This window comes from Eretmochelys imbricata, chromosome 9 (genome assembly GCF_965152235.1).
Source record: "Eretmochelys imbricata isolate rEreImb1 chromosome 9, rEreImb1.hap1, whole genome shotgun sequence".
Classification (NCBI taxonomy): domain Eukaryota; kingdom Metazoa; phylum Chordata; order Testudines; family Cheloniidae; genus Eretmochelys; species Eretmochelys imbricata.
Genome location: NC_135580.1, coordinates 58,900,549 through 58,924,716, shown reverse-complemented (window position 1 = coordinate 58,924,716; position 24,168 = coordinate 58,900,549). Strand labels below are relative to the sequence as shown.

General features: G+C 50.2%; 1 protein-coding gene across 7 annotated transcripts in view; it reads right to left on the bottom strand.

Annotated features, from left to right (window-relative positions):
* Positions 1 to 24,168, bottom strand: part of PHKA1 (phosphorylase kinase regulatory subunit alpha 1) — a 71,839-nt gene that overhangs the window by 19,898 nt on the left and 27,773 nt on the right. For 5 of the 7 annotated variants that reach the window (XM_077825732.1, XM_077825734.1, XM_077825733.1 and 2 more), the window contains 8 exons: positions 22,171 to 22,278; positions 21,009 to 21,087; positions 19,816 to 19,950; positions 16,156 to 16,265; positions 13,907 to 14,051; positions 7,994 to 8,072; positions 6,093 to 6,268; positions 2,469 to 2,630 (listed from right to left, as the gene is read on the bottom strand). In XM_077825732.1, the coding sequence (XP_077681858.1) occupies positions 2,469 to 2,630; positions 6,093 to 6,268; positions 7,994 to 8,072; positions 13,907 to 14,051; positions 16,156 to 16,265; positions 19,816 to 19,950; positions 21,009 to 21,087; positions 22,171 to 22,278 (994 nt within the window). The remainder of the gene's footprint in view (positions 1 to 2,468; positions 2,631 to 6,092; positions 6,269 to 7,993; positions 8,073 to 13,906; positions 14,052 to 16,155; positions 16,266 to 19,815; positions 19,951 to 21,008; positions 21,088 to 22,170; positions 22,279 to 24,168) is intronic. The other 2 variants (XM_077825736.1, XM_077825737.1) reach the window with 1 other exon arrangement.

Sequence of the window (24,168 nt, the reverse complement as noted above, 5' to 3'; positions counted from 1 at the left end):
TACAACCATGGTAGGAACTACAGCGCTGGCAGCCGTGAGCCTGACTCCATCGTGACACAGCTGTCACTAAGCACTCCGCACCCCAGCCTGGGCAGAGCCGCACAGCACACCTCTGGCAGTGACAGACAAATGGTGGGACGACAGACAGATGCGAAGGAAGTGTCTGGAGGATGGGATGTAAAGGGGACAAGGTGTCCAGTGAAGCAGCTTCCTCTGTTAGCAGCAGAAATATTAAGTTTTGTGAGTGGGCGGGGGGGATGGGGGGGGACGACAACAGACCCACTCAGAGAACGGGAAAAGCCCCAACCACCTCTAAGGCAGTAGCCTAAGAAACTCCTTATGAACCTGATCAGTGACCATATCAGAGACAGACAGGAGAACCCCTGCATCCGACCTACCCTGTGCCAGCCATGGAGGAACTCGAGACCAGGACAGAGAGAAGGGAAAAGGCACTGGGAGGCTAGCTCTGCTCCTGGCCCCACCCAGATTTAAATAAGGCTCTATCTACACAGAGCCCCAATTCCAGCTATTAGGGACCAGCCACCAGTGCAGACAGGCAAAGCTATTGTTTGCACCAATTCAGTGTACTCCTGCCTCAAGTTAGATTAAGCTGCACTGGGGTACAACGGTCTGCACCACCGCTGGCTGCAATCGTAGCAAACCCCTACAGAACCCAAGGTTCAGATGCTGCATGCTCATCAGGGCAGCCAGCAGGGGATGCTGCAGAGCTCTGGGCCTAAGGAGGCTTTAGCTGCTCACAAAGGAGGTTAGGCCAGTGCAGAGGCAGGAGTGGGGCTAAGATGCCACCTCCCAATACAAACAAGAGGGCAAGGACCAACACCAGGACACAGTGTGAGGAACATGCCCCATTAAGGGCATTTCTATGCACAATTCCAGCATCTTGCACAGCTCTGCCATGCTGTTTGTATGCTGGTGTCATCCATGCAGCACCCCTGCACTTCTGCAGTGTGAAAACTCCAGAATGTGCCATAAGAGCACTGCCATTTCAGGGCGAGAACTTTCTGAACAAGCCAGAAAGTGGCAAAAACCTTTGGCTCCCCACTTGAAATTTGGGTTTGCCCCAGCCAAGGCAGGATTGCTCCTTGTGGCCTGTTTACCAGTGTCTGATGCAGGCACTGTTCACCCTGCCATGGGAGGCACTGAGCTGCGAACATCCTTCCTGTCTCAGCAGTACATAACAACCAGTCCCGTAACGCTAACAGACCAACGGACAGAGGCGGCCACTGCTACAGGAGAACTCAAAGCACAGGTACCGTGCTCCACACTCATCTGGACAGCGTTGCTCTGGCTGTTCAGGCTCCTCCAGGGTACACATCTTTAACTAGCTCACAGCTGTAGCCCTATGACTTACGCAGATATGGTAGAGGTTGGCCCAATGCCCTGGGCTTCTCAGGAAGCCAGGTAAAGCCAATAGCTTCCCAGCTAAATTAAACTATGCTACATCAGTGAGGCTGCATGACAGACACCGGCTGCACTGCATGGCGATGGAGGGGGCCAATGGAACACGGGGGAAAGATTGGAAAATGCAGCCGTCCCATTTCTAACTCTGAATCCATCCTGCCTGCTCACTTCTTATTCATCTCTCCTCCCCACCATTACATCATCTCTTCCCCGCTGCTCAGTGCCCTTTGCTCACCCTGAGTCCCAGAGCTCCTCTGCCACCTCCCCCGTGCTTCTGTCAGACACTAACGCTTGGTGAATATATGTAACAAGCTACGGAAATGCCAACAGTCAGATCTGCTGTGAGACAGGGGAGCAGTAGCTTCCCCCTCTAATCTGGGGAAAATAACAAGGAAGGGTAAGTATTCTGACTAAGGCCACAGAGGAAGTCAGTGTCAGAGTCAGGACTGGAAGGCAGGTGTCCACTGGACAACGCTAGCACACATATCTGAGCTGCCCCTCCTTGCGGGAGAGGCCCCAGTGGCTGCTCAGCAGAGGAGCCAGGGCCAGCCCTACCACCAGGGCTACTTCACCCTGCCCCTGTGGGTATCGTTCTTCCCTCCATAATCAACACGGCTGTGAAGCCTGCAGCCATTGGCCCAGAGAAAGCGCTGGGTGGCTGGGAAGGGAGCCACAGGGAGAGTTTCACATCTTCACTGCTGTGCTGTAATACGGGCCGGGCTAGAATCTTCACTTCCAGGGACACCAGGGATGAAAGATTCACTGTGGCACTGACTCTAAGGGCTGGCTCTCCCATGGCCTGCCTTGCCACATGGCTCCCCAACATACCTTGTGCCTGAAATGCCACCCCTGTTACTCCAGAGGCTACCAGTCATGCCGACCTGCCCCAGAGCAAGGGGTGGGAATACCTCCATTGGTTGTGGAGGCCCCCCACCTCCCAGTGAGTCACCTGGGGCCTAGAGCTTGGCTCTGCAGAGAGGAAGAGTCCATGTATGACCCCAGCCACATGGCTGCTCCCCGGGGGCAGCGCCTGGTGTGTTACTCACTCTGTACGTGCAGCTCTTTGGCTTGGGACACCAGGGACATGAGGTCACAAGTGGTGTGCACTGCGGCTCGGAAGCGATGCAGCCCTCCCTTCTGGGCGGCCTTGGGAGCTGTGTGCTCCAAAAGGTGATCTAAATACTGAGCCACTTCGTCACAAACGTCAGCTGGAAGAGCAGGCAGAAGAGAGGGGTTTAATCACTTTATGCCTAGGCTCCCCTGGGTTTTCCTTGCTGTAGGGAGAACTTCTGTTGCCTCCAGTGCACTGGTAACATGGAAAAGGCGCAGTCTCCCTACATGACGCAGCAACAGCATGCCTGGCTCATTCATTAGGCAGACAAAGGTACAGCACCAGCAGCAGCCTCGGAGAGCAGTTCCTGTATCGGACATGGTTCCTAGTCCCTCCTCTCCACACCTTGCAATGCCTGCTATCAATCCAGTCCTCAGAAACCCAGCCTCCAACTCCAGCAGTGCTCTCTGTCCCTTTGGTCCTCTTGCTGTTCTCCTTTCTGATGCGGGGCAGTCAGCTGCAGCACACACATACCAGACTGAAATCCCTCAACTAAAATCAGTCTGGGCTTCACCAGCCCCCTCCCCTGGCTGCATGTGATCCTAGTGGGAACCCAAAGGAAGCCTAGTTTATCCATCATCTGGGAAATGAGGTGGAGCCTTTCACTGGGTTAGCCCAAGTATTTGAGGTGCATATTTTTATGCTATTTCTAAAAGCAAGAGCAGTATCCATTTAAAAGGCAACACCACATTAAGTCAATTCAGTACATCTCAAGCACCCAGCACAATTCAACCCTAGCTGCTCCAGGAAACAGCACATGTAGAGTTACTGAGATCACAGCGGGCTTAAGTGCAGTCATGACCATGCTTCTTGGTTTCACTCCAAACTCTTCTCCAGCCTGGCTCCTGGTGGGCAGAGAGCTGCATTCATGAGGCTCCTGCCAGGGGTCACCATCATAATTCATATCTCCTTTCCTTATATAAAAGAAATGAACTCAAACCCTGCAAGCCTCGCACAAAACAAGTCTGCTTGGCCCCGTGGCCCCCGGCCTTCACATTTCCCATTGGTTTCATACATCCCCTTGGCACGATACATCCCCTTGGCACTACTTCTCTGCAACCAGACTGAGCTCTTCTGAGCAGGGACTGTCTCTTCCTAGTTGTGAGAGACTCAGCACAGCAGGGCCCTGATGGGACTCAAAATGCTATTTCTTATTATGAATAAATTATTTCTAATAGATAATCAAGAACTATTAGACAAAGTTTGCCTCCAAGCCATCACAGGCGAGAATGGAAATCCCTTCCCTTCCTCTTTTCTATCCTACTAGCTCTGCACTCTACCAGCTCCCGCCTGGGGTCAAAACCCAATTAGCCCTGGCACCTGCTGGCCCCATGATCTCCTCGTTTCCTGCCCACAGCCCAGGATTAGCAGTAACCAAGACATCAAACAAGTCTGGTGTGGAGTGAAAAGGGCTTATATGCACTTGGACTCCTGGCCAGTCCTACGCCTTCTATGATGGCTAGCTGAACACCTCCCCCACCCCGGCATTACCACACTGTTAACAGAGCCAGTATCGCATCAAAGCCTTATTGCATTGCACAGAGGGCCCAGAGGCTACAACACAAAGACAACCTGTGCACTGCCTCACATGGAAGCACATTGCTGACAGGGCTCTCTCAAGAGTGCACCTCAGATGTTTTCGACACACTCAAGCAACAGTGAAGCGAGCCTGTAGTGTGATTTACATCACTTGCCTACACAGTCACATGCATGCAGCCGTGCTTGCTCTCTCTCTCGCTCGCTCTCTGCGGCAGCAATTGAACATCCTTGGATGGCAGGGTCTGGGTCGTTGCAGATGACGAGTGACAGATTGCTAGCCCATGCAGTACCAAAGTCGGTTATTAGCTAGCCATGCAACATGGAGAACACCATACAGATTTACAGTACAGTGCACCTGCATGAATTGCAGCACCCTACCTCCTGCAGGAGAACATTTATAATATAACATAACGTAGATGGATTCTATGTAAATGCAATGCCATCAGGATGAAGGCCATGACAGTCGCATGCAAAAGTCATGCTGGGACACCCTTGCTTTAACTGTGCATGAGCATGGCCACACAGCTTTCATGTGAACACTTACTCTAGAGCACACGCACTTTCATTCGATTTCCTGTACAAACTGTCTAGCCAGTGTTCAGGTCTGGGCGTCCACACAGGCAGAGATGTTTCAGCATCTGCCCGGTATTCAGGTCTGAATGGGGCACTTCCCTAGCACCCTGGCTAGCAAGCATCTGGAAGGGCTTTCAGACAGGGGCTCTTTGCAATAGCCATAAGCAGAGACGCCACTCAAAGATACTGTGCAGGGGATTTTTAATCATCTTATGTGGGACTATGAGATGCTGCAGAAGGCATCTGGACTGTAGCCTTGATATCTGGGAAGCTTCAGGAGCACTCAACTGTTTTGCTGCCTCAAGAGGTTCCAGTTAAAAGAGCACATTTGGCCAGAGCAGAGGCTACAACTTAGCCCTACAGCTGCTGCATACAGGCACAGTCACAGGCACCCTAAGATGCAGACATCACAGTAAAGGGAAATCTAGATTAGCCGTATGCACGCCAAAAAGATGCAAAAAGAGAACTTACAAGAAAAACCCCATGCCAAGTCCAGAGCAGGGATACCAGCTATCTGGGAGTGAGGGTGGAGATGCAATAGCAAGCTGATTACAGGCAGTTAATGGGCTAAATGGGTTAGTGGATGAATCGAGAGAATAGAGGAGAGTTAAGGAAAGGGATTGGGACAGACACTTGGTTATGAGAGATCTTTGGAAACGAGAAATCAAGGACAACATCATGGGACAAGAAACAAACCATCTCAGCCAGCTACACTGGCCCAACCTGGGAGGAAGAACAGGACACTCTTTGCCTTTAGGGCCAGGGAGGTGTTTTCTGTAACAGGGCAACAGATTGCTCTGACCTGGCTCCATATCAGGACATACAGCCCACGAGACCAGAGCCCTGACTCAGCAAAGCACTTAAGATCTAAAGTCTTACACATTTTCCCATAAAACTGGCACCTTGGACTCTACATGGAGCTAGAAAACGTTCACTTTCATCAGTTCTTAAAACCTTCCTTCCAGACTATTTAATATAGCTAACTGGATGCAGACATGTATCATCTCTTCCTAAAGATGTCCCAGGATTTTAAACAGGTCCTGTCCAGGTACTTTCCAATTCAGATGCTAATGTGCAACGTCACCCTCTGTATTTTCCCCACACTGGTCCTACAGCAGAGAGTCAAGTTCCTTAGCTTCCAATCAGCGCTTCCTCCCCTTGTACTTGGCTTTTGCCTGTCACACCCACAAAAGCAAAGACTCAATGTCCAGGTCAGCAATCCACCCAGCCCTCAATCCTCCTAATACCACAGTCAGGTTAGAGAGACATGGTTAATTGATGGTGGGTCAAGGGAGAACAAAACCAAGGTGGAAATCCAAGTACACTAAATAAGTTAGTAAGGCTTTCTGCTGAGAGCCTCAGAATTAACTGGTTTAATAGATAAGCGTGGCACTCCTGAGCGCAGCCTATTCCAGCGCATCAAGGTCGCCAACCCCTTCCTCCTTACCGTCACTCGCTAATTGAAAGCCATGCAGCCACTCCTCAGGATCAAGCTCACTGTAGCTGTCAATGCTGAGCCCGTAATCATCGGCATAGAGCTTACCCTCTGGACCAGGATCCATGAAGCTGAGGTGCGTGCAACACGAAGTTGTCAGGAACTCAGACAACTTACCCGTTTGGGTCCTGGGCGAGACAGAGAGGAGAGATCAGATGAGAAGTGCCATGGGCTTGTTCTGCTAGTTTTGCATCAGAGAGCATGAGTCAGCCTCTTCCGTTCCCTAACCTAGGCCCAATGGAACTGTAGTGTACTGGCTAACATGTGTCCACACGCACTGCCCGCTACTGGCTGGAATGTCAGACTGCTCAGTGAGCCCTAGTCCGCTACAGCCCTCACTGGGGATATTGTGCAATATTGTGACCATCATTAAGTGTGATTTGACCTCAGATGTGTTAAGGGCCAAACCTTTAATGGCTTTAACCTTTACTTCAGAGCGCCCTCTGCAGGCCTGGAGAAGCAATAAACAAAAACCGATCCAGTGCTGCATGTTTCTCCATAACCCAGCTAAGTGAGGGGGATATAAACAAGCATAGGGAGCCATACTGACTTCTGCTGAGACATTAGGAGGAAGGAGAGGGAGAGTCAGAAGAAAGACCACTGGGGCAAGATATCCACAGCCACCAAAGCAGAATGGGACAGAAATAGATGGACAATTTGGTTATTGGGAGGTCAGAACGTTACACAAGAACAGATGCAGAGTTAGCTGAAAAGAGGAAGAGGCTCTTCAAACCTCTATAACATGGCACACTGCTGAGGCAGCACTTGGGCCGCAGTCACTCCCTCCAACTAGGAACTGGAACTTCAGAAAGAGGGAGGAATGCCTGAGGGTCTACCTGAAATCACCTTGCAGACAAACATGAACCAGCTAACGAAATGCCTCTTGGTGGGTTGTTGACAGTAGGGGTCGAAGTTGGGACCTCTGGACCTAGACATACAGGCCTCTCCTGCCTGAGCTAAGAGCCAGCTCTGGTAGCTCAACAACTATAGCAGACTTGTAAACCTCTTTGATCCAGCCACTAGAGGGGGACAAAGCACCCAGATATGGCCAAACTGGACTATGGGACCAGATGTGGGGTGGGAACAGAGGGCAAGTCCCACAGGTCACTCAGGGACAAAAGGGAAAATTTAGAGAATTTTTCTTTTGTGAAGTATATGAACCCAACCCCCAAAGCTATTCACCCCCATGCATAGTGCTTACTCCCCTATGCAGTCACATTTATATCTACCTCGGGTATTTATAGAATGCCCACGACTGCAATATCGAAGTATTGGACACTAAGAATGGGAATAAGGGTTTGTAGGGTTAGGCCATGGCATTGTGAACTTGGGGCAAGACTGTGCAGTGATTTGCAGGTTCCCAGCTGATGCGTTGGTCTATGTCCCTGTGCAGACTTTGTAACTGAAGGTTTAGTAAAAACACCTCCTGTTGCAAAGTACTTCAAATCCCCTTCTCTGGGACCCCTTCTGCCCATGGGTAGAAGTAGAGCTCCTTCCCCACCACCACCCCCGCCCCGAGCTGAACAGGGTAAAATAGGGCCCCTCTTTGAACTGAAAGGTATGCCAAACCCAAGCACTTTGCCCCTAGGGCTTTAAACGCCTTGGATTACCCCAGAGAGGGGGGACTGAGGGACAAGGTTACTACCAATGTCCAAGTCAGCAATGGAATGTCAAACACGTCACAATGAGGGGGCATTGCTGGGCCTTCATTAAGCTGAGACTGCATCTCCTCAGATCAGAGCTGGCTGGCAATGCTTTGCCACAGGAGCATCCCTGCAAACTCTGCTTCACATGGTCCTTGGAGCACAATCAGCCGGCGGGTACATGCTATGGGAACAGCGGCTCTTGCTTACCTTGCCCCACCAAAATACCCATCCTTCAGCTTCCTCAGCATTGCCAGCACCGTCGGGTGGATGCTGGTTCCAGTGTCATCTGTCACAGACAGAGAGATACCAGCCATGAGAATGACTCAAGGGAGACACATTCATGCAGAATCTCCTGGCAATCCAGACAGGGCATTTTTTAAATATTTTTTTTATATATATATATATATATATACACACACACACACACACACACACATACACACACATTTAAATAGTGTTTATGATTCTCTCCAACCACTGGAAAGACAATTCCATGAGAATCCCTCATGCATGCCAACACACACAGACCTTCCCCTGCCCCCCTGTTATTCTAAAAAAAGGCTTCCCTGGCCACCCAAAGACCTAGCTGGTGTGTTGGGACACAGGGCATGTCTACACTATAAACTTAAATCAACCAACCTATGCTAGGCCAGATTACAGCTCAGCTCATGTCCACACTACCCTCTGTCGGTCATTGTCACACGTCCTCACCGGGAGGGCTTCCACCTTCTTAAGAGGGGCGGAGTGGGAGGCTGAGAGCCTGGACTCTCCGCTCCATGCACAGCTCCTCCCTGAGCAGCCCCCCAACCGTCCCAGAATGATGGCCCAAGCTGTGAGGTGGACTTTGTCAATTTCACAGCTCCAGCACAGAACCCTGAAATTGACAAGAATGACAGCCAACAGCCAAAGGAAGTAATACAGTGTCTACAGGGACACTGTCATCTTAATGACATCAACATGAGCCCTACACTACTTGTGGAGGTGGAGTGATGATGTCAGTGTAGTAGAGCACGTACATCAGCGAGAGCAAGGCTGTAGTGTGAACACTGACCTAGTTAGATCAACGCAAGCTGCTTTACGTCAACCTAACTCTAGTTTAGGCCAGGTCACAGTCTTATTTTGTAGCATAGACCAGGCCTAACGAGGCTCCCCTTCACTCTTTAGCAGGCTGCCTTCCACAAAAGCACCAAACAATAACAAGGTCATTTAACATCCAAGGCACACCCAGCCAGGACTTCTTGGAAGTCCCAGGCATAAGCAGTTGTGTGCTAGGGCTGGCCTATACCCTCGTGTGGGGCTCAGAGTGATAGTCAACGCACTGCAGCTTACCACCCATGCAGTGGCAAGATACATAGTGAAAGAGACAGTGAGACACAGATAGTGAGGGCAAGGAGATCAGTCCTTCTGCCCAACAGGTAGTCTCCATAATTGAGGTACGTGATTATGAGGTGTAACTAGGTTGATTAGGTACCTCTAAAAGAGGCCAGAGGTTTCCTAATCATGTGAGAACAATGATCATTTGAACTGTAACAGACAGTGTATACAGTCACTCAAAGGCTAGACACCAGCACATGTCAGCAGGATTGACTACTGCAGTGAGGAGACATGAGAAAGTTATACAGAGTGGGACAGAGACGGAAATGCTCTTAGTCACCTTTTCCCAAAGGGACAAAGGAACAGTCAATTTAATTCAAAGGCAGCAAATTTAAGGGCAATAAAAGGAAATACCTTTTTACACACCAGATAACAACATGTGGAACTCATTGCCACTAGATACAGAGGCCAAAAGTTTAGCGGGATTCAAACAAAAGGGTTAGATATTTCCATAGATCAATGACAAGGAGATGATACCATTACATGAGTTAGAATAAAGATGAAGAGGGGATATAAGCCCTCATGCCTCTCAGCATTAACCAATCACTAAGGCTAGGAAGGCACTTCAGTTATGGCAGGTTATTCTATAGTTGTCTGTCAAGTTTTCTTGCACATCCTCTGAAGCAGATGGCATTGGAGCCAGGTCACTGGCCAATTCATTCCTAGTTCTCCGACAGAACTACAGGCTTCCAAAGGGCTTTTTTTTTTTGGGCAGGGGGGCACCAAGTCACCTTCCCAGCTGCTCTTCTACAGGGACCTCCAAGAGGGCAGCCAGAAAGCCTCTCACTAAGGGACTGATTGATGGGAATGAGCTTGATCATCAATAGCAGAGAGAGAGGGAAATTAACAGAGTGTGGGTGAGAGCAAAGGTGACTCCACCCAACCTCAGGAGATGGTTCATCCTGCCCTTAGATCAAAGGGACCCATAACCCAGTAGAACTTATCTCACCAATGCAGGATTGTTTCCTAGGAGTGTATGGACTTGGGTTCTGTCCAGGCTGATTACTTAAGATGTGCCAAGCAATGGGGCTCCCTCCACTTCCCCCGCAAGCCAAAAGGTCTCACTACAAACCCAAGCTAGCAACAGGCCCGGAGGGGCAAGTTCCTCTGCCAAATATGGCAATGGAAGGGATCAAGCCCTGGAACAGGAAGGGTTTTTTCTTCTCTTCAGCACAGGTGAGATGTCCTCTAGCCAAATCTCAGTTGTCGAGGGAGTGCCTTTGTTCCAGAATTACCTTGTGATCAAACAACCTCTTTGTAATGTCACAGGCCACTTATGCACCTGACAGGCTGGAGGAAATCAGGGAGAAATGTCCATGTGGAAAGAAGCAAGGGCAGCCAGTCTCCAAAAGGGAAACAGATGCTGAGTGGGCAGGACATAAAGTCTTTCCCAGATGCCAGTCTCATAGGGGGATCCCAGCCAGACTGCCATGGGCAGGCAAAGCAAACACGTCCCGAGCACCTAGGATTTATACTGACAGGGCCTGGCTGCAAGCCCAGCCAGCCCAACTCGAGGGCTTCCAGGGACAGGGCTTCCACAGGCAGGGGAATGAAATATCAGCCCCAGGTACTAGAGTGTAGGGGGACCTCAGGGAGAGCAATGGGATGCCACAGCAAGGATTATATTAGAAATACCCAGAATGGGCTTAAAATAGACTGGGACACCAGTGAAAATGAGAGGGGCAGTGTGAGGAAAGTCCCCCTCTCCATGTAGGGCCAACAGCAGGGCTGGCCGACCAGGGAAGAACGGTTCTGTTCCCATTTTACTGGGCTCAAATGGAGCCACCGCTCACTTTGCCAATATTTTATTGCTTCTTTTTCCTTCACAACCATTTAACAATTTTTTTCTTTTTTAAGTGATGGAGGAAGGAGAAGGGGAGGGAAGGGGGAAAATGAAAATTCAGACAGAAATTGTTGCAAAAATATGTCCTAGATGAGGCAGTTTTTTCTACAAAGAAGCGTTTCATTCATAAAAATACAACCAGCTCAAGCTAAACAGCAGAACTCTAGGCTGGCATGGATTCTGGAGATACCCACAATGCCCGAGGGTGGAGGCACATCCTATAGGCGGGGAGGGAGGCATTTAACACTAATGTTTTGCCAATATTGCACAATGCAGCCTCTTTAACAAAGATCTGTATTCTGAGGCCCCAACCACAATGGTGTTCAGTCTGACCCTTCCCTCTTGATGCAGTGCCTTCCACAGCAAGGCAAGTTCTTCACATGTGTGACATTATTGACATGAACCGCGACCGTGTAGATCATTATTGCGACCAAGGTCCTATAGTTGCACCAAATCTTGTACGAAGGAGGTCAAGTAAGGGGTCTATGAAAAGGTTATGATTTGCTGGTTATGATTATGCTATCTGTATGCATGTATTATTTTTGTATTTAAAGTTGTAAGTATTGGCCGTATACCTGTTTCAAATGTTGGCTCCTGGGGCAACGCCCATGAAGTAATCATAGAATATTAGGGTTGGAAGAGACCTCAGGAGGTCATCTAGTCCGATCCCCTGCTCAAAGCAGGACCAACACCACCTAAATCATCCCAGCCAGCGCTTTGTCAAGCTGGGCCTTAAAAACTGCTAAGAATGGACATTCCACCTCCTCCCTAGGTAACCCATTCCAGTGCTTCACCACCCTCCTAGTGAAATAGTGTTTCCTAATATCCAACCTAGACCTCCCACACTGCAACTTGAGACTATTGCTCCTTGTTCTGCCATCTGCCACCACTGAGAACAGCTTAGCTCTATCCTCTTTGGAACCCCCTTCAGGTAGTTGAAGGCTGCTATCAAATCCCCCTCATTCTTCTCTTCTGCAGACTAAACAATCCCAGTGCCCTCAGCCTCTCCTCTTAAGTCATGTGCCCCAGCCCCCTAACCATTTTCGTTGCTCTCCCCTGGACTCTCTCCAATTTGTCCACATCCCTTCTGAGGTGGAGGGACCAAAACTGGACCCAATACTCCAGGTGTGGCCTCACCAGTGCCAAATAGAAGGGAATAATCACTTCCCTTGATCTGCTGCCAACGCTCCCAATAATACAGCCCAATATACCGTTAACCTTTTTGGCAACAAGGGCACACTGCTGACTCAAATCCAGCTTCTCATCCACTGCAATCCCCAGGTCCGTAATCAGACAGATATGCCATGTAAGATATCTGCAAAAATTTTATAATTTGCCAAATATGATTATCTTGTTTATATGTTTGTATCACCTTTGTATTAGGAGTAATATATATGTCTGTCTGTATTTCAAACTTGTGCTATGCTTCTGGGTGATACCCCAGACAGTTTGGCATCAGCACTGCCTGGCCTGCTTGATGGCCCATTAAGAACCATCAGCTCTACAACTGACCCATTGAGAGAAGGCAGATACACCTTATGACTCAGCAAGGCATGCAGGGACATGCCTAAGGAGAGAACTCTCAGGCTTCCAAGCCATGTGCTGGGCAGCTTGTGTCTGGAACAAAGGAAGCGCAGGGCCCATGGCAAGAGACTAGAAAAGGCAGCTGCATCTTCCCAATTTTGTCCTCAATCCTGCTTCTGACCTCTGGAGGAACTGTGCTTGAAACTGAAGCTCTGAATGACCCACCCAAGCTGGGACGTCTATACTCCAGAGACTCGATTGGTTTAAAATTAGCAGTAATCCCATCAACCCTGAAACAAGCCTGAACTAAGAACTCCGCAATTGTTGTATGTATTTGATTCCATTTAACCAATTTTAATTCTCATCTATATTTCTTTCTTTTTATGAATAAACCTTTAGATTCTAAAGCAGGGGTGGCCAACCTGGGGCTCCGGAGCCACATGCAGCTCTTCAGAAGCTAATATGCGGCTCCTTGTACAAGCACCGACTCCAGGGCTGGAGCTACAGGCGCCAACTTTCCAATGTGCCGGGGGGTGCTCACTGCTCAACCCCTGGCTCTGCCCCAGGCCCTGCCCCCACTCCACCCCTTCCCACCCCCTCGCCTGAGCCTGCCCTGCCCTCACTCCTCCCCCCACCCCCTTCCAGAGCCTCCTGCACGCTGTTTGGGATGTGTGGGGAGGGAGGGGAAGGCGCCAAGCGGCGGGGCAGCTGGTGGGCGGGAGGTGGGTTGATGGGGGGCTGCCGAGGTATTACTGGGGCTCTTTGGCAATGTTCATTGGTAAATTCTGGCTCCTTCTCACGCTCAGGTTGCCCACCCCTGTTCTAAAGGATTGGCAACAGCGTGATTTGTGGGTAAGATCTGACTGGTATATTGACCTGGGTCTGGGGCTTGGTCCTTTGGAATTGGGAGAACTTTTCTTCGTTTACTGGGGTATTGGTTTTCATAACCATTCATCTCTATAAGGAGTGGCACTGGTGGTGATCCTGAGAAACTGGAGTGTCTGAGGGAATTGCTTGTATGACTTCTGGTTAGCCAGTGGGGTAAAACCGAAGTTCTCTCTGTTTGGCTGGTTTAGTGTGCCTTAGTAGTAAAGGACCCCTAGTCTTGGGCTGTGACTGCCATGCTCTAAGCAATTTGTCCTGAATTGATACTCTCAGTAGTGTCCCGCCAAAGGCTGCTTTGTTACAACAGGTCAGAGCATGACAGCACAGGTCTGCTGCCTTCCCATTGATCAGCTGGGACCTTCGGACCAGCTCCACAGAACTTCCTAGTGCACATCTTCTAGGGGTTGGTGCTAAGAGGCTACGCTATGTTTAAGGGCTGCATTGACTTTGCCTTTCTGGATACCCGTCAAGAGACAGGCCAGAGGGCCCTTTACCGAGCATGGTTTGCGAGATGGGGAAGGTGATTGTCGGCCGTCCAGTCATCCTCCAGCAGCTGCACAGGTAGGAGAGGTCTGTCCGCAGCATCTCCACGATCATCTTGTTGTCCAGGGCCAAGTAGAACTGCTGCTGATCGATGAACTGCAGGGGATGAAGGAGCAGAGGTGAGCGTGAGAGGCTGAAAGCCACGAGGACTCGGACTGCTGCTGCAGCACAGGGAGAGGTGGGCAGTGTTCCATTCATAAGACGAAAGAGCAAAACTAGAAAGGGCTTCTGCAATGTCACAGCAAGCAGGTCAGTCCATTGCCATGGATTGGTTCTGGGCATCTGCAGGATTTAGGGGTCTTACAGGTGGCATGTTCTGTAGGCTGCATGAGTGCAAGACAGGCAATACTCGAGAATCACAGAGGCTGTATGGGAGAAGCTAGTTCTTGGCTGCTAGGAAATCCTTTCTACATAACCTGCCTGGAGACTGACAACCCCAGATTCAAGACTCCTGCTTTAGGCACGGCTGCCAGCTCTCCAGCTGATAGGCAGGTGTGGGAAGATGGTAATGCTGTCATACAGCGATGGGAACCTGCTGGTTGCCACAGAGTAATTAATCAGAATCCGTGGCAGTGACACTTCTGGAGAGAAGAGCAATGGGCGCTGCTCAGCAGCATCCTGCTGTGAGGGGAAGTGCCCTTCCAGTGCATTTCTAGCAGCTACCATAGTGACAAAGTGCATCAATACAGAGACAGACCAGATTTCAACAGCTCTGTAGCAATCACTGTTAGATAAATGCCCTCATGGGGGCAGCGGGGGGGAGGGGGTGGTGTCACTTATTTCCCACATAGTCTGCTTCTCTCCTCATTTACCCTCCTACCACCCATACACAAGTCATTAGCCCAAGAGACACAAGCATGGCTGCTGTATCATCTTGGTGACGGGAGCTCTGACTGCTCTGTGTTCTCCTGACAGCCTGTGGACTTTAGGCTGGGCTGACAGCCTCTGTTTGCCTACAGAGCTGCAGATGGTGTAGGCTTCACAGCCTCTCCAGTGTGCATAGGCCTGATGCAGAGAAGTCACCTGCTGCAGCAAGAGGATGACCTGCCTCTGTGCCCATGCAGCCCTCAGGCTCCCTGCCATGCCTGCCAGCCTGGGGACCAGTTGGCAGGAGATTTTAATTGCTCAACTACTCTCTGCACATAGGAGCCATAGAATCATAGAATATCAAGGTTGGAAGGGACCTCAGGAGGTCATCTAGTCCAACCCCCTGCTCAAAGCCATGGGGCAGTGTGATGCACCCTGGCTTTTGATTGTTGCACCTCTAGCCTGGGCTGGAACCAGGGACCTAGAAGGTGGAAATCTCCCTGCTCTATTACCAGTCCCTCTTGGTGTTCTTAAAAAGGAGGAAACCAAGAGATTTTAGTGGTTTTTTGGGGTTTTTTGTTTTTTTAAAAGAAAATCAGGTTTTACGGCTTTTCCTGATTTCTCCTTATTCACAGCAGCCTCTAGGGGGCTTCCCTGTTTGTAAAGAAAAGGAAGAATTGCTTACAGGAGCACTTCCTGCCCACACTCTTGGTGCCTCCCCAACCAGGAGGCGCTGGCTGTTCCCCTTTCCCTTCTTGTGAGGCTTTCTCCACAAACTGCTTTGTTGCTACGCCCAGCTGCAGAATCTTGAGCACCATGGCATCATGTGGTACCATGGGCAGCCAGGACTGTTCCCAGGACTGGCTGAGCAAAGAGACATTTCCTTCCATTGCTGTGCACACACTGCTTTTATGGTAGGGTCCACACAGGGGCTAGACTGCTGCCATGGATCACTTCCTTTAAAAAACAGCATTGAAGCACCTGCTATGGAGAAACTGACAGGTTTCCGTGGACTGGGAAGGCCCCAACTCTGACTTCATGCCTCTTCGAGAGGGAAGGTAGGTGGACCAGCCTTTTACTGGACCAGCCTCTGTTGGTGAGAGACTAAGAAGAGGAGCTCTGTGTCGCTTGAAACGGTGTCTCTCTCACCAACAGAAGCTGGTCCAGTAAAAGACATTCCCTCCCCCACCTTGTCTTTCTAATATCCTGGGCTCCACATGGCTACAACTACACTTAGCAGTCTGCAGCATCCTTTAAAAAGAAGCTTGTGCTTCGAGCCCTAAAGGCCATGCACCTACCTGGTTGGAGCTGCACCGCTGACACAGCATGGTTAATACACATCTACCACCATGACACACACTCAGCTGCCACACTGCCCAGCATGGCCACCTACCTGGGGTGTAAAGGTGAAGATGTTCTTTCTGATGTCATAGAGCTTGGATGTGCCCAGGACTCCCATGTAACGGAAGGGTCGTCCACTCAGGTTCATTTGCTTGTTGCGACCTGTGAGAAGTGGGAAGAGGAGAGGTCAATGCCTCTGTTACTAAAATGCTCCAAGAGGAGACCTAAGACAGGACATTTGGGCAAACAGGCTCAGGCTCAAAGGCTGTCCCCACGCAAAGAAACCCATTTGATCCAAGACACATCTGGAGCAAGAGTGTTTCCAATAGTGATGCTTTGTCCGAAAGTGACAAGATTTTCGGTCAGAGGTCAGCTCCCCACTCTGGATGCGCTATGCTGCACCTTAGGCATTATAGCCCATCTGAGCACTAGACTGGGACTCTGGAGATTTGGGTTCTATTCCTGCATCTGGCCTGTTGGAAGGTCTTGGGCAAGTCACTTGGCTGCTCTATGCCTGTTTCTCCATCTGTAAAATTGGGACAATACTGCTATGAAGAGTGCTAGATAAGAGCTAGGGACTCATTATTATGCCCTGCTCCAACACGCTTCTTGCTCTGGAGAGGAGTTAACATTTACAGCCCTTCCACTGGATCAGGCTCCATTGTTATCCTTGCAGGGGAAACTGAGGATTTGTAGCTTAATTGAAATCCAGCTGCTAGGACTGCCATATGCTCCCTACTTACACTGAGTCCAGCCTCCCGTCGCAAGCGGTGCTGGGATCTTTTGAATCTTAGGTCCCACACTGCTTGTACCAGAATGTTTGTCTAGCCCCTTGTTAATATATTGGCACCACTGGATAAGGGTTTCCTCACCAGCATGCAGTGAATCCCAGGCAGTGGGGTACAGAGACATGCTCTCAGCTCCCTGAGCAGACACATGCAGTGGGGAAGTTATTCACTGTTTAAATGAAGATGTGCTCTCAAAATGGAAGAAGGAAGCAGTGTGATGTTGCACTCCATATATTTTATGGAAATATGCTTATGAGCGTGAATATGATATAACTGGAATATGCTTTATGCAAAAGGTCTCTTGTAAGGTATCATAAAGGTTATAACCTACTGAATATATTCCTCCTATTTGTCTGCATGTATCATTCTTGTATCTGAAGCTAGAAATATGAGTATAACTCTGGAGGTCCTTTTGTAATCATGCAAAGTGTGGGCCATTAATGGTGGTTTAGAATCTTGATGGCTCCCACTGACCAGGACAATTGGTTGTAAATGGTTTATTTACCTGCACGCCTTCCTGTATACATGTGGGCCAACCCAGGAAGAATGGAGACTAGGGGGTCTTACAGTGACATGTGACCATGTCACATGATACTGGAATCCATCTTAATCCTTGTACTTTTTCATTGATGATGCAGGGGTGGGGACAAAGCAGAGACAAAAGATTCCTGCCTTGTGCCAAAACTTGGGGGGCCGGGGGGGGGGGGAAGAGGAGAGAAGAGAAGAGCAGAGCAGGACAGGACAAAAGACGCTGCCTGTCATGAGAAAACCCCTGCTTACCACAGGAGATGTCTGCTGGAAGTAACAAGGACTGTACCAGGGAAAAGGATTGGGCCCAGACTAGGAAGGAGTCTAGTCTGTGAAAGAAGCTTATTGGAACATCTCTGAGGGTGAGATATTACCTGTAAACAGATTCTTAAAGTATTAGGTTTCAGAGTAACAGCCGTGTTAGTCTGTATTCGCAAAACGAAAAGGAGTACTTGTGGCACAAGTACTCCTTAAAGTATTAGGCTTAGACTTGCATGTTTTTGCTTGGTGACTTACTTTGTTCTATTACTTGAAACCACTTAAATCCTACTTTTTATATTTAATAAAATCACTTTTTTATTAATAAACCCAGAGTAAGTGATTAATATCTGGGGGAGCAACCAGCTATGCACCTCTCTCTATCAGTGTTATAGAGAGCAGACAATTTATGAGTTTACCCTGTATAAGCTCTATACAGAGTAAAATGGATTTATTTGGGGTTTGGATCCCATTGGGAACTAAGTGTCTGGGTGCTGGAGATAAGTAACCTGCTGAGCTGTTCTCAGTTTAGTCTGTAGCTTTGGGGGCATGGCTCAACAAGACATGGTTCTGGAAGTCCCAAGATGGCAGGGAAAATGGGCTCAGAGGTAATTTCAGCACATCAGGTGACAATCCCAAGGGGGTCTCTATGACCGAACCCATCACAGGCAGATTTCCAGGAAGCTGAAGGCTGTGCTAGCAACGTGCTCCACACGGCTTTCAGGGGCAGCACTGGCTGGAGCTACACAAAGCAGGGGTTGGGATAGGACTTAGAGGTCTCCCGTCCCCAGGCCATCCCTTGACAACACTCAGCATCTGGTGCAAAACAGCTCCCTTCTAGAGATCAAGCAAGCAACACAAGAGGGGACTGCTGAAGAGTGACAGAGGTTTCCGTGCTTGCTTGTTGCGGGAGGGAGGGAGGGAAGGACTGTCAGCATTAATTCAGACTTCCCTCGCCTGAATTCAACTGGCCTTAAGGAGAGAGGACAGGTCAAGGGCTTGGAATGACAACAGGGCTCCTGTCTTCTTGAAGGTTCCCTTACCTCAGTGGGTCTCAACCTTTCCAGATGACTGTACCCTTTCCAGGAGTCTGTCTTATGTACTCCAAGTTTCATGTCACTTAAAAACTACTTGCTTACAAAAATCAGACCTAATACACAAAACTGTCTCAACATGGTGTTACTGACAAACTGTTGACTCCCATTTTTACCATGTAATAATAAAGTAAATCAATCAGAATATAAATATTGTACTTACATTTTAGTGTAAACTATATAAAACAGCATAAACAAGTCAGTGTCTTATTAAATGTTAGTTTGTACTGACTTCACTAGTGCTTTTTTCTGTAGCCTGTTGTAAAACTAGACAAATAGCTAGAGGAGTTTATGTATCTCCTGGCAGAGCTCTGCGTATCCCCAAGGGTACACGTACCTCTGGTTGGGAACCACTGCCTTATCTAGATAGCAAGGGCGTTCAGACTCCAATTGACCTTTCACCCTCCATGCCCCTTGTCAGATTTTCGCCCCATGAAAGCTGCCAGGACAGTCGGAGGGTATGGAGCCAGTTGGAGGTCTGCGTGCAGGAGCCCATCACCTGGGCTGCAGGCTCTGCACTGGAGATGGAAATGGTTTTCCTCTCGTTAAAAACCTCACATTGATCTCCGGCTCTGCTGAAGCTTGTTATAACAAGATCTAGATTTGGAAGTGAGCTTGACCAACATGGCCATATTGATTGCAGCCTGGGCTTACAGTCAGCAGGTTGGAGACTGACGTTGAAAGAGAGATTCTGAGGAATGGGTGGTGAAACGGGGTGGGGAGTTCTCCCAAGAGTCCTTTGCCTGCTAAAGAAGTGGGGTTAAAAGGTTTGCAGGCACGGTTTGAGAAAACACACACCTGTGTTCAGTCAGGAAAGGGTTACTGGCAGCCTCAGGACATTCTCCAACAAGAAATGAGGGTGGGAGCTGACAGTGTTTCAGCCGTGGCAGTGTCACAAGACCCACTGCTCCACTGTCCATTAGAGTACATTGGAAAGTCAGACACAGGGAGGATCGAATTGTTTCCCAAGCTGCCTCTCCCTGTCCCATCCAGATATTCTATCACCCCGACCCAGGTGCCTTGGCAAAAGCTCCGGCCACTCACCCAGTCTGGCATAGATGTGGCTGAGGATCCGGGCCGGCTGCACTCTGATGGGGTACACATCAGCCACCGTCTCCACCTCGATGCCCTGCTTCTTCAGAATGGCCTTGATGCCGTCTGTCTCGGCTAGGATGCACACTGGGCGAGGGTGGAGAGGGTAGTATCAGCAGCTGGAGATCTCGGGCCAGGAACTTCAAAAAAAGGGGAATGGCCATTGGGCAGTGGAGGTTGCTCAGAGACTGGATGGAGGTTGCTCAGAGACTGGATGCAAGTTGCTTGGCAATGACTGCTTGGGTTCCCCCATCGTTAGCATCAGCACCCATCCAGCTAACCTGCCACCCTAGAGGACAAGCTGGGCTCTCCGCCACGAGGGGTGGGGGTCTGAGAGCCATCCCTCTGGCAGCAACAATTGCCATGTGGAAGCTTTCATTGCCCAGTGGACTGGACAAGAGGTCCAGGTTAGCAGGTGACGGAGGTGAGAGCAAGACTCATCAGTATATGAGTCAGCAACGGCACTGGCATGAGGTCATGGCTTAAAGGGAGCACTTAATTTCTACAGCACCTTCTATCCCGAAGGACCCTTAAGAGCTTTATATACTTAAACAGATTCCTTTATATAGCTCCCATGTCACTTCAGCCACTGCTGAAATGTAGCCACCTCTGTGGAACAACATAGCAGCTGTTTAACTGAAGGGAGACAAGGAATCTTTAAATCAGAGTCCCGGCCCCTTCACTCTCAGAGTGCCATCCAAAAGAACAGCATCTCAAGCAGCAAACCAGGCTGGGGCATTGGCTCAGCACTGACTCAGAGGGGAGAGTCCCCACAACAGATACACCGACACCTGAGAGGTCTTCCAATAAAGTATTGATCTGAATGGACTCTGCTTAGCTTGAGTGATCTCACAGGATCAGAGAAACTGTAAGGGGGAAACGTTACTTTTGCCGTCACCTCATGGCACCGCTCACCACCTGTATGAAGGCTTTCAACCTCCTGAAAGGACGACCAGCTGCACCACCCATTACCAGACACAAATAAACGTCTGCCAAATCAAATCAGTTACCAGATCCAGTGCGGTGAAGCTGCCAGCCCTGCTGGTGGGCAGAAAGCCATACTGCATTTGCAGCTGGAGACTGTTTCCATCCCCTCTTCTGTAGTATACCTACAGCAACCTGTAACATCAGACTGCCATGCTCACCTTGGACTACCACATCTGGCTTCGGGACAGTAGCAAACCTGCGATTCAGGGGATCAATTTCACCTGGAGCCAGAAATCCCTGTGTGAAGAAATAACCAGAGAGAGAGGAATTGCCCTCACAGAGAAGACAAGCTGCTTACAGAGACCCCTGCTAACATTACCCTAGCAGCAGAACACAAATCACACATTGAGGACTGGATTAGGTGGGGAACCCCCATCTGTCAGGTTCAGTCGATCAGCATTACAATGGGCTTCTAAAGCCTACTGGAAAAAGATAGTTTGGAAAAACCTCTTCCCCTTTCTGGTACTCATGGATGAGCCCATTCGGAGACAGGAGTGGCAGATCCTTCTTCACCCAGAGTTATTTTGCTTCCTCAGAGGGACTCAGTAATGAACACACTCTGGCCAGAAAGAATATTTAATGCTTTAATCCCACCTTCTCCAGGTCTCAGCTCTTCCAAAAGTAGAAGACAACAGTGCAGAGGAAGCTAGCAGGATAAGAAGCAGGAGGAGAGCTCACCCAGACAGTGTAATAAAAGCAGGCCTGGAAGATGAGTGAAGTAGCCATGAACTGCAGTGGTCATAGTACAGAGCACTGCTGTGCTGAATAGCGGCCTCTGGATGCTGATAGGAGATTTTGCTATCCTGGTGGAGGGATGTTTTACTGCAGAGGGGATGGTGTGGTAGATGATGTTACTTAGACAAGCCTCCAGACACTCATATGAGCATATTTCAGAAAAGGCTGCTCACCCAATGCACCAGACAGCAAGCGGCGCAGGCAGAGTGCAGTGACCAGAAAAAGAAAAGATGAAAAAAAGGCCTTGGGTAGAATGCAAGCAAGTGGGCAACAGAACAGCCCCATGTGTTTGTGGACAAGTGCTACTCAGAGGCAGATGCAGAGAGAGCCTAGGAGTAGGGCGCTACAAGGAAAAGCCACAGATTCCATGAAGTTATGGGCAGTTCTCGCAAATTTAAAGATCTGCCGGGCCTGGTGCTAAGCTCTCCCAGCTCCCACTGACCATGACGGAGGCAAGAGTGCTCAGCACCTCAATGTTTAATGCAACAGGAACGAAGACTGACTCCTGAGCAGACAAATACCTCAGAGATCAGAGCTGCTAAGCTTGGACTAACCGGCAGCCCAGAGTGACAGGTGTGATCTCACCTCTGCCATCAGGCACCCCAGGATGTAGAGAGACTGGCCCCACATGTGGGGCAGCTTGCCCATAGGGACCCGGTCGACAGTGTGGGGATTCATATACTCCTCATCCACCTGGAAGGAAAAAAATAAGTGAGAGATCAGGCAACCGACAGTGCCTACAGCCTAGGAGATGCTGCAGGGCACCAACCCACCACCCAGCAGGGAACGTTTTCAGTACTGCCATCACATACCCGGGAGGCCCTCTCCTATCGGGGTGGGGTATTACCCAGGCAAGCTTCCCCTCCCATGCTCTGATGGGAGACCCCTCCCCCCCTCCCAGTTAACTAGGGGAGGCCAATACCACACATTCAGGGCCTCCCAATGCAAATCTCTTGGAAGCAGCTAGAGTTTCCACACAACATTGTAGCAACATTCCTATGGATCTTCCTGGTTTAGCACAGCAGAGTTCTTAGGCTACCAGAGGATCCCCAGTGTGGCTGTGGCATCTTCTCACTCTTGGCAGCTGGATGCTGACTTTAAAGGCAATTGACATATTTTAAAGTACCCACCCCCAGGAGATCATAGCTGTCCCCTGCATGCCCCTTCCTCCCTGGCTGCTTTCAGACATTTGGTTCATCAGGGTCAGGCAGCCAGACCTAGAGACTGTCAGAGGGGGGCAAAGGGCAGCCAGCAGAGCTTAGCACCCTGCTAAAGCACTGCCTGGCAGGGCAGGTGTCTCAGCAGCGAGCGACATCCCTTGGAACTAGTGGCGTGCATACCGTGAGCGCTGCAATGAGCTGAAGGGCATGGAGGTGGAAGGAGTTGTGCTTCCCAGCTGGACATGCTAGCTGCGTCCACACTGCAGCTGGGGGCGAGCCTGCCAGGCCAGGTAGACAGATTCATGCTCAGCTGCAGCGCAGATGTACCCACTCCATCCTGAGGAGAGCAGACCTGGGATTGAGGGGTGTTGGAGCCAGCTGTTTTGACCTCAGATGGAAGGGAGCACACAGCCCCTCCCCCTCAAGTGCCTCACACACTGGTTGGAAAGGGGGCAGCACTAACCCAGAGAACTAGCATGCCCTCAACCCACAGGGCAGGGGTCACAGCAACCTCCAGCCTCTGCCCAGTCTTAGCCCTGACCAGGAACAGAGCACGCTGGAGACGAGACTCAGCGAGCCACGCTCACCCCACCCAGAAGGGGGAGGGGAAAGACAGCAGGTGGATTCCTGCAGGAATCAACCACAGCTGTTCTGAGCCTACAGCAGAGGTGCCCAGCTTCACCCCACATTGCCCCTGGCCAGGCAGGGGGACAGCGATGCACAGGTGTCTTGGGTAACAGCTGTCATCAACCGCCCTCCCCACTTTGGGCACTGGTAGAGGGAGCATCTATGGGGTGGCAGCAAGAGCATGAGGCGGGGAAGGGAGATTGGATCCCTTTTGATTCCTGCTACCTCTAATGTTTTAAGCAAGAGCCTGGGCCCTGGGCATAAGGTGCAGCCCTCCCGTTAGCCACTGGCTCATTTAAGAGGGAGCAGGGCCCAGTGACTGTGACACGGCAGCTGATGCCCAACGGGGCTTAACAGAAGGCACCTTGGCCACATACACAGAACAAAATAAAAACAAGACTGGGCAAGTCGGAGATACCTGAAGCCAGGCAACTGGCAGAAGGAATAGGGAGTTGCCTGAGGGAAAGAGCTGCAGGATACCCGCCGGAAGAAAACTGTCAGGAGCACTGGCTAGAGCTGGGGGACTGTACCAGGGGGCCAGAGAGCTTGTGGCAGAGCCAGCTTGGTCAGTGCAAGCTGGGCCCAGAAGCAAGGGGTTAATTCAGGAGGGTGGATCCCAGGAGCAGAGATGGCCTCACAGATGGGGAGGCCTAGGAGACTTACACTGCAGGGCGCCTTTTGGCAGAAGACCTGAATGGGAGGAGCCCAGCAGCAAGGGGTTGGCCCTGGAGGGAGGTTCCCCTGAGCAGAGTGGGGCACCCCAGTGAGAAGCCCTGGGGCAGTGGAACCCCTCTCA